We start from the raw sequence: 10,672 nt of genomic DNA on the forward strand, positions 1-10,672 counted from the left end.
AAAAAACGCAACGGCGGTCGATGCACAAATTAAACTGACATATGACTAGCAAGCAGTTTTATTTTTTTGCGAGGTGACTAGCTAGCACCTTGGTAGTGTATGTAATCGAATGGTCACCGTCCACGCTCCACTAGAAATTGAGCATTATGTTTTGTAATAGTGAATTTAGCTGAGTTGTTTTTTTAGTTTGCGTGTAATTTTTTAGTTGTAATGTTTAGAGTTGTAATGGTGAATTTAGTTGAGTTGAATGTATTTGTTTGTGTTGTTTTAGCTGTAATGTTTATAGGCCATGTTCGGCTTACCTCATATTCAGTTTGTTCGGCTTCTTTTTTCAGCCGAAACAGTATTTTTCTCTCACAACAATTCAGCCGGAACAGTGTTTTTTCAGCCAGTTTCAACCAAGTTTCAAACCAGTGAACGGGGCCATAGTTATAATAGTGAATTTAGTTGAGTTGAATTTTTTTTGTAATGGTGAATTATGTTTTTTTGTTAGCTAATTATCAGTAAGAAGGCTGTGTGATTTTTGTACGTGTCTTAGCTTCATTTGTGAATCAGTTAATGTTATGTTTCTCTGTCTCGTTTTCTATAGATGTCCTTTTGTTTTTGGGCTTTATAATGCCGGCCTTTGTTTGTTTGTTTGGTAGGCCTACCTGCTAGAACTACAACTACATATATTGTGCTATGTCAGTTTACATCTTCATATTCTGGGCCTGTTGTTTTCATGGGTATTTGGATTTCTGTTGTTGTATGCCCGGCCCGTTAATAGATTTGATAGATTTTTTTATGTAGTTATCTGTCAGTTTTTCTAATACTCTCTGATTGGTCAAAAAATGTGACAGATTTCGGCAGCAGAAATCTGTCAACGGATTCGTAGACAGTCTTTATTAGTTTCAGCAGGTTTGAAATCGTATACACTTTCAATTCACTATCCAACCACCAATTAGTTAGATCTAAACAGCCCCCACAAAAAATTAGCTAGCTAAAAAGTAGCAGCTATTAGCTACTACCCCCTCCGTCCAAAAATAAGTGATGTTTTAGGTTTGTCCTAAGTCAAGCCTTTTCAAGTTTAACTAAATTTATATAAGTTACTCCCTCCGTTCTAAATTATAAGCCGCTTTGACTATTTTGGTACATGTATTTTGCTATGCATCTAGATAAATAATATGTCTAGATACATAGTAAAATAGATGTACCAAAAAAATCAAAACGACTTATAATTTGGAACTGAGGAAGTACCTATTTATCCCGAAATTCAACTTTCCATCGTTACATGGCCCTTCCATCGTAATTGGCTACTAACATTGTTAGGCGGGGATGAAATGACAATTTATCCCTCGGCGAAATAGGTAAGTATAGTTATATTTCATTTTAAGGATTATTTAGATTATTTTTGCATGGTTTGAGGTCAGCGTAATTGTTCAGAAAATAATGTGTGCCTTATTTTGTGCTATTATGAGGACCTCAAACCATACAAAAATAGTCTGAATAACCTCAAAATAAAATATATGAAAACTGAACTTACCTATTTTACTGTGGAGTAAAATTGTCATTTCATCCCTACGTAACACTTTTAGTAGCTAAATTTGACCGAAGGGCCATATAAAGAAGGCAAGTTAGATTCCTGGTCAAATAGGTAACATTGAATTTAAAAGGATCCAGAATATAATGGAAGCCAAACTTTTTTTTGAGGGCCGAAATTTTCTCTAGAGTGATCCTTTGAATTTTTTTTAATAAAAAATCTGATCTTTCTCTATGGAACCCTGATCAAATCATGCATATTCAGGTAAGCATTGTGACTGCCATACATGCTCACTATAAGATTTGTAGTAAATTTGATTGTTGTATTGAGCAATTTCCTACGCCATTTCTGTTGAGCCATTTTAGCCTCACTGTCTTGCGTGTATGTAACTAGTTTTTTTTTTAATCTCTGATTCTAATTCCACCTCAAAATTTTCCAATATAGGCACCGTAATTTTGACCCCTTTCAAATTTATTATCGGTAGTATATTACTTTGGGATATAATAAGGCGCTTCTGATTGTAATTCGCAAGAGTTGACTGAATTGGCTAGATACTAGGCTGGTTGCTGTGCCTGTGCGTGCCTTCGGTTTCGTGCCCATCCGAATTGTTCTACGGACGGTGGTTTTAGTTTATTGTAGTTTAATACAATGCTAACCTGTCTAAAGAATGTATAGTATTATTATTTGTCTACCAATCACAGTTTAAAATAGCAGGCTATTAAAATAGCGGCAACTTTTTTCAGCGGTTATGAAGCTATAACGACTCTACGACAGATAGCGTTTTTTTTTTATAAAATAAGCATGAAAAACACAAGTAATTGATACAAAAAAAAACATGTTAAATATGGAATTCGATGAACACAAATATGTTTCTAAGATTCCACAAGTCTAGGTAACATTACCAATATGACATTACAACATGGTTCATGAAACTCCAGTGTTTAATTGTTCAAAATACCCAATTAGTAGCAAATTATAAGTAGAAAATAACTAATTAAATTAGTAAGCAAATGATAAGTAGGTAAATATGAAATAGTGTCACTATTTTAACGCTAAAGTTTCAGACCAGCGAACGGGGCCATAGCGTCAAGCCTCTCCGGCCGCTATAGCGCCCTATAGCCTGTTATTTTTTTCTATGCTACCAATGCAAAATATCCATTTAGTATTTTTCCTACTGCTAGTAAATTTCGCAATCGGCGAAATTTCTTTAGACCTCAGCCAATTGTCTGACACGTACGGTAATGTATTGCATTTTTCTGTAATTAGGCAAAAAGTCATAGTACACCAGAAGTTAGAATGAACAAGATATAATTCATAATTCATAGGATTATTGCAGCCACAATTTCCCCGTAAAAAAACACACGCACACAAATGTTCTCACGCCATGGGCTTCTCCAACAGCGCTGACACGTACCACTGGCCCTTCTCCTTTCCTCGGGCGGTGTTCCACCGTAGCTTCCTGAACCCGACGCGATCCAGCATGGGCACGAACGTCGCGTTGAGCTGCGCGGCGGCGTAGACGAAGTGGTCGAGCCAGAACAAGCCCCCTGGCCTGAGCACCCTGTAGACGTCGTACAGCGCGAACTCCAGCATCACGCCGCCGCCGCCGCCAAGTTCGCGCCCCGCGTGCACGATGTCCATGGTGCCGTCGAACAGGGGCAGCCGGTGCGCGGCGGTGACGTGCAGCGGCACCAGTCCGCGCGACGCGACGAAGCTGCCGAAGGGCGCGCCGGAGTTGACGGCCGCGGTGAGCACGGTGACCCGCGCGCGCTCCAGCATCCGCGCCGCGAACGTGCCGGTGGGGGAGCCGCCGCCGAGGTCAAGACCGATGCGCACCGTGCCGTTGGGCCGCGCCGCGAGCACGGCGTCGATGGAGTAGGACAGCGCGCCGTCGTCGCGCGCCCATCTGTCGGCCTGCTTATTCCCCCGGCCGCGCCGCAGGTCGAAGCATGCTCCGCCGCCACCGTCGCCGCCGCAGCCGCTGATGCCGCCGCCGCGGGCGGCGGCCGCGAGGCACGAGTAGTTCTTGCAGGCGTAAGCGTCCCACACGACGGTGGTGTCCGGCGGCGTGGTCCAGAGGCTCCTGGGAAGCGGCAACGGCTGCGGGAACCCCTTGGGCGACCGTGGCCGGCAGCGGCGGCGCGGCAGCGGCTCGCAGCCGCTGAGCATGAGGCTGTGCACGAGTGGGTCGTCGGACGGACACTCCCCGCCGGGCGCGTAGTCCATGTACCGCTCCACGTCGTCCTGGACGCGGACGCACGCGTGGCCCAGCACCGGGAACACGGCCTCCCCCGCCCCGGGCACGCCCACCTTGTGATGCGGGGCGACGGCCAGCCTGAGCTCGCCGGCTGGCTCGCGCTTCCATCCGCCGTCAGGCGTCGCAGGGAGGTCCCGGCCACCGTGGTCCTGCATGGCGCGGAGGAGCGTCTGGAGGAGCTCGTTGGCGGTGCGGACGCGGGCGTGGAGGTCGGCGAGGTCGGCGCGGCCGGCGGCGAGCGCGGCCTGCGTGGCGTTGAGGTCCGCGTGGAGCGCCGCGGAGCCGTCCCAGAGGCGGACGATGGTGGCGGCGGGCCTGTAGCCGCCGCCGCTGTAGCGGCGGAGGAGGGAGGGCCCGGCGCCGGACGAGACGACGGCGACGGAGACGGCGTTGGTGAGCAGGAACATGAGCAGCGTGGCCGCCGTTGTGCCGCTGCAGCAGTAGCAGCGGCGCCGCCTCGAGCTCGTTGGCGGCTTGTTCTTGCCGTTGCCGCCGTGGAGGTCGTCGTCATCCATCGTCGATGCCTCGATCGGTGCGTACGTGCTGGCTAGTGGTTGAAGCTCGATCGATCTCACTTAGCAAGCAAGCAGGAACAGACGAGAGAGGCAATGCAGAGCTAGATACTCCTAGAATACTAGATCACATCGAAAAGCTCGCGATCGCTTGCGTTGCGTTGCGTTGCGTTGACTCCCGATCGTGCGTCTACAGTTTGGCATGCAGGGTTGCTTGAGATTGCGATTGCGAGTGAGAGTGCATGCGACGCGCAAAATTAAAAGGGGAAGGTAGCTTCATTTGGAGGCTTGTGCTTGCTTCGAGATGAGACGTCAAGCGCCATGCTTGCGCTGCTACTAGATTGCTTTGCTACTTGCTAGTAGCACTCTCGTACGCAAAGTGCCTGACGAGTGACTACCTGAACTGCTGAGATTTTTTTTAATTGTTGAGGATCACTGCTGAGTGGTCGGTCTTACCAAAGTGAAGTCCAGGAGGCAAGAAAGCAGTTGGCCCAGCCCAATAGGGATATTATGGGCTGTAACTGTAACCTCCTCGTGGTTTTGGACCAGCTGTGGAGTACGTGGGCTTTCAACCCAGGCCGGTAGGCCCGCTAGAGGAGAAATTTATGTGCACTGAACAGGCTAAACTTCCATAGTGCTTCAGCTAATCAGCTGCAGATAGATAGCTAGCGAGACAAATTACCGTATACATCAGTAATAAGGTGCAGTGCAGGCTGTGTATATCGGAGTAAATAATTAAATTAAACACGGCATGTATCGGCAAGGCCTGCTGCATTGCATGCACCAACTGGACCGCCACACTTGATATGATTGGCGGCAGATTGCCAGATTGGGAGCGAGCACCGCACACCGCACTGGAGGGGACCCAACCACCGCGCGCTTTTACTTACACGCGTCCACTCATGTATTGGGCCTACTACCAGGGTGAGCAAACAGCGTTCCTGCGTGCGTGTGCATCCTGGGCCATTCCTGGCGTGGGCTACAATTTTTTTTTCTATTTTTCTATTTTTCCATTTTTATTTGTATTTAGAACAAGCATACCTTTATTTAAAAATCTTGTAAATCCATATACAAGTTATCTTGTGAAAACAATCCACTAAGCTTCTTTTCTCAAACTTTCTCAAATGGCGAACTCTGATAGGTCTTCCATGGGACAACCAATACCACATTTAGCACCAAGTTAACATTTTTTAAACAATTTGAAAAGATTTTCATTTACACCTCACCACGCCACTCAATCTAATACATATGCAAAGTTAAATCTCACATGCGTAGTGGCATTATGTAACCGTATCAGGTATAGATTTTCTCCTTTTTATAGTACGGCTATATATTCTAAACACGGCCAATTCACTTCTCTAATCACCTTAGGCCGGTAAAAACAAACCCTATGTTATATCTTTGCCTTGGGCTTTGTTTTCATCCTTTGCATCTCCATCCATCATCCACCTCTTCGCATCTCTACTTGTTCATCCTTTGCATCATATGTCCTTGCCATTTCCACATTATAGTATGGGTAGCTAATTGATTGATTTGATGATAGAAGAACACATGATTTCGCAGAATAGCTAACTGCATTGTGGGACAGACATTACCTGGAAAGAGTTCATTTTGTTGGTTGACTGATTTTGAATCTTCAAACTGAAAACACAAGGAAGAAAAGGAAACCTATTTAAATCAGTGAAGATTTGCATCCCTGTAACAAATGACAAATCATATGATGAACCACGTACCCTGCACAAGAACATCTCAATGGTGCAGTTGGTGCTCATTGAGGCGCCATGACCAAGGAGCCATGACAGAGGGGGCATTTAGAGAGGGGAGATCACTGGTCGGAGCCTTTAGTCCCGGTTGGAGCCACCAACCGGGACTAAAGGACCCTTTAGTCCCGGTTGGAGCCACCAACCGGGACTAAAGGTCTCCCGATGTGTTAGTTCAAAAGGGAAGCATCCCATCCATTGTCAGATGTGTTGTGTAGGTGGGGTGGTAAGCTACGCGCGAGGCAATGCATGAGGTCTTGGGTTCGAATCTCACGGGACGCAGCGGTGGGAGGTATTATTTTTTTTAAAGCTGGGAGGACCTTTAGTCCCGGTTGATGTTAGTCCGGGGACCTTTAGTCCCGGATGCTTACTCCCGGGTGGGGAACCGGGACTAGAGGGGGTTCCCCACCGGGAGTAAAGCCCGTCTCTGTATTAGTGAAAGATCACTGGATTAGTCCATTCCGGTGACCACCTCGCCAATGGAGGGCCTTTGATAGTTGGATTTGCAGTGTTGGCGCTAGGGTTATAGGATTTAGGGCGATGACGCTTGGTATTGCGAGAAAAAAATTTGTGCATGAAGAGTTATGGTGTGTGGAGGGGAAAAAAAAAGAAAATGAACTACTATGTGTGTTACTAGTGGTGTGGTGGGTAATTTTCTGACAACACCGTGAGGAGTTTAGAAAGTCAAGTTTTTGAATACCTCTCACTGCTACACAGACCATTTTTAGAGGCATCTCTCCTTTAGTTTAGAGATTGATCTATCAAGAACCATATCTAAAAAAAGTTTCTGTGCCGCACTGCCCTAGAAGTTGTTTTTTAGAGATAGCTGGAAATCCTAGACGCTACTAGAAATGCCCTCTTATTTTTAGAGATGACTAAAAAGCCCAACTACCTCTAAAATGTCATTCTACAGGTGGCTAGACTTTCTAGCCGCCTCTAAAAATGAAGGCATTACTAGAGGCAGTTGACGATGTGGTCCGCCCTGAAAAAAGGTGCAACACAGTGACATTTATAACCTTTTTCAAATCAAGTCAGATGAAGGCAGATTTTATATCAAAGTTTTAGATCTCAAAAAGATCTAAACTTTGTAATTGATAATTTTTTTATTTGAAATCATTGAAGACCCAAAAATTATGTTTTATTTTCAGATTTTGAAATTCATTTTTTAATTTTCAAATGACCTCTGATAGAGAAACAACATAAACAAATTTTCATTTGAATTCATTTAGGTTCTCAATATTTGTCGGTTTGTATTAGCCTATTGGTCACAAGTGACTTTGGGGTGTAGTAGTAAGAAAGGAAAAGGTTGTGAATTCGATTCCCATGACAACTGCACGTGCACGAAATTCACATAACTTTTGACCTGTGGGGGTTGCCTGGTGGGCTTCTCCAGTGGTTATTTTGTTTTACTAGATTGGTAGCTCTGTAAATCCTTTTCAAGAGTCGGCTAGATTTCAGCCCACCTCTAGAAATCAATCTCTAGAGGCGGTTGGGTTTCAGCCTGCCTCTACAAGTCGATTTCTAGGGACAATTGGATAGTCGCCTCTAGAAATCATTGATTTCTAGAGACACAAGTAGAGCGGGTGGAGCAGTCGTCTCTTCAAACCCGTTCTAGCTGCCTCTAAAAAAAGCTTTCTTTAGTAGTGTTGAGTAGCTCTGCCACAAAAAAACATTGAGTTGGTCTCTACCTTTTTTGGAGGAGGGGAGTTTTTGGAGCTATCCTCTTTTGGCTAGTGAAGTTATGGGAGCAGATCTAAGAGCGGTAAAGCAATGGTTCATGTGTATTCACTGCTGGAGGCGCATGCTTTGCAAAGACCCCTCGGGGAATTTTTAGACGGCAAAGGGGTCTTTGCCGAGGGCCCTTTATCGGGCACTCGGCAAAGCCTTTGCCGAGGGCCAGGACGGCCCTCGGCAAAGAAAAGAAGCCGTCAGGTGCCGACGCCGTTGGCGGTTTCTTTGCCGAGGGCCGACCCTCGGCAAATAATTTTTTTTATTTTTTTAAACAACCTTTGCTGAGGGCCGGCCCTCGGCAAAGTTGGCAAATAATTTTTTTTATTTTTTTTAAAAACCTTTGCCGAGGGCCTCCTCCCTGGCCCTCGGCAAAGAAATTTTCAGGATTTTTTTAAAAATTCTTTGCCGAGGGCCGGCCCTCGGCAAAGAAATGGTTTTTTTGAATTTTTTTTAACCCTTTGCCGAGGGCCTCATCCCTGGCCCTCGGCAAAGAAATTTTCAGGATTTTTTAAAAATTCTTTGCCGAGGGCCGGCCCTCGGCAAAGAAATGGTTTTTTTGAATTTTTTTTTACTCTTTGCCGAGGGCCTCCTCCCTGGCCCTCGGCAAAGAAATTTTCAGGATTTTTAAAAATTCTTTGCCGAGGGTCGGCCCTCGGCAAAGAAATGATTTTTTTGAAATTTTTTTAACCCTTTGCCGAGGGCCTGCTCCTTGGCCCTCGGCAAAGAAATTGTCAGGATTTTTTTCCAAAAAATCTTTGCCGAGGGCTATTGCTTGGGCCCTCGGTAAAGGACCCTTCTTTGCCGAGGGCCTTGGTCATTGCCCTCGGCAAAGAGGCAGAAATTTAATTTTTTTTTGTTTTTTGCATTCCATCGACACAAGCATTTCATATATATACATATATATATCACACAAAACCCATTTTCTCACAATATATCACAACCATAATGGCGAACCACAAATCACAATATATTACAACGACAAGTCACATGTTCATCATCATTCACATGTTTATTACGACAAGTTAATGAAATCCAAGCACAAGTCACAACCATAAATCACAAATCACGCTAAAGTCCAACCACATCACCTAGCTCGAGTCCTCATCAAGCTAGCCTATGAGACGATGGTGAAGGAAAAGCAGGATCACCCGGTGATGCACTAGCGGGTTGATTGGAACCCGCGGACGGAAGCTGCACAAAGGAGCAGAGATTGCATGTGTGAGTAATCTGAGAAAATAGTTTTGGAACTTAGAGATTGCATCTAGTATTGTAGAAATACAAAAAGATTAGACTCAATTGAAAATTTCGGCAGCACCTCCCCTGCACGGGGAGGTTTCCAAAACCTGCAAGAAACGACGGCACGAACGCCGACATCCACAACGGCACGAACGCCGACATACATGCAAAGCACAAGCGAAAAGTGAACTTTCATACTTACAGGAGTAGCTACAGGAGTAGGAGGTGGAGGAGCTGAAAACTGCACAGGTACACCCGATGCTTGCCTAAGACTTTGCATGATCACCATCATCTCCGCCATCTGCTTCTGCGCGGCCTCGAACGCGACCTTCTGGGCCTGCAGCTGTGCGGTCAGATCCGCGTTCTGCTCTTGACTTTGCCTTTTTGTTTCTTGCAGCTCGGCCTGCAATATTTCACTCCAATGTATCAGTAATGCAAATCTAATTTAGGTGTGTAAATATCTACGTACGATGAGTAAAACAGGAATTACCTGGAGTGCTTGGACCTGCTGCAGTGCTGGAGAAGGCCGTAGATGTATGGACTGGCTGGAGCTCGTGCTCCGTGCTCGGATAGCGTCGAGAGAGGGAACAATGGTGGAGTCGATGGCGCTGTCTGCAATCCACAGCCGCCCGTGCTTCTTGCCTCCTCCAAGCCTCATGATCGCCTCTGCATCAATGGGCTCAGTGCGCACATTGTAATCTTCCCCATAGATCTGCCTTACCGTTGACGTGTACTCTTGGACTTTAGTGTACACATTCGGGTCGGAGTACACCTGGGGCGGGGCAGCCGGGTCGAAGGAGACAGAGGACGATGCCTTGCCCATGTGGGACATAGCCCACGTAGAGAACTCTGAGACCTCCTCGCCCGGGTGCGCAGCCTCCTGCGAGAAAGACGGAAAGATGGTGAGAAATCAAGCAGAATTGAGCGTCAAAATAAATGAAAGAAATCACTTACGTATGCTTGTTTGTATCCGGGGAGGCTACGGCTGCCTTGATGGTGAGTTGGACCTTGCCTCATCAGACGCTGTTCCCGCTGCCTCTCGTGCGTGTCAACAAAGTCATGTGATAACCACTTGTCCACGATCATGGCCCAGCATTCGGGATACGATCGGCACCACTAGGGAATCACCTACAAGTCATCAAGTATTTGACATATAAGAAGATGAAATTGAACCTACTTAATATCAAAACGAATCATTATGAATGTTATTCGCCTATCTCAAGGTACTGATCCTGGGTCATCGTAATCCGTCTTGCTTGAGGCTTGGGGAGGGACTGCCTAAGTACCGACCTGTAGTAGTCTATGTGGACCTGGACGCGCCCATGGTGGTGCATCTCGGTGACGTACTTCCTACAAGCTACGGCAGCCGCCCGATCCGCCTGGGCCTCAAGTCCTTCTTCGGCCTTGAAATATTTCTGCATACAAAACCGATGTATCCATTCATTATTTTGATAAAAGATTTAACCAATGAATGCGATGTATTAAGCAATGTTGTGCGAGAGAGACTTACCCAAAACTCTACCAATACTCGCTCCTGCTTGTTGCGGTAAGTGTCATCCGTGACCAGCGCGTACCTGTCCCAGTTGGAGGCCAGCTCCCGCACCATCGGCTCTTCGGACAGTTGCACAATGCCAGGGTACCATTTCCTGCACAAAAC

The 10,672-nt window shown here is 46.2% G+C and overlaps 1 protein-coding gene across 1 annotated transcript; it reads right to left on the reverse strand.

Annotated features, from left to right (window-relative positions):
- Positions 1 to 2,896: 2,896 nt before the first annotated feature.
- LOC136469302 (probable methyltransferase At1g29790) lies at positions 2,897 to 4,291 on the reverse strand. Its single transcript, XM_066467543.1, has one exon. It carries the CDS (start codon positions 4,289 to 4,291, stop codon positions 2,897 to 2,899), a length of 1,395 nt encoding a protein of 464 aa, XP_066323640.1.
- Positions 4,292 to 10,672: the final 6,381 nt, after the last annotated feature.

The sequence above is a fragment of the Miscanthus floridulus genome, chromosome 8 (genome assembly GCF_019320115.1).
Source record: "Miscanthus floridulus cultivar M001 chromosome 8, ASM1932011v1, whole genome shotgun sequence".
Taxonomy (NCBI): Eukaryota; Viridiplantae; Streptophyta; class Magnoliopsida; order Poales; family Poaceae; genus Miscanthus; species Miscanthus floridulus.

Coding starts and splice junctions, on each gene's coding strand:
- LOC136469302 (XM_066467543.1), bottom strand. CDS start 4,291: ATGGATGACGACGACCTCCACGGCGGCAACGGCAAGAACAAGCCGCCA.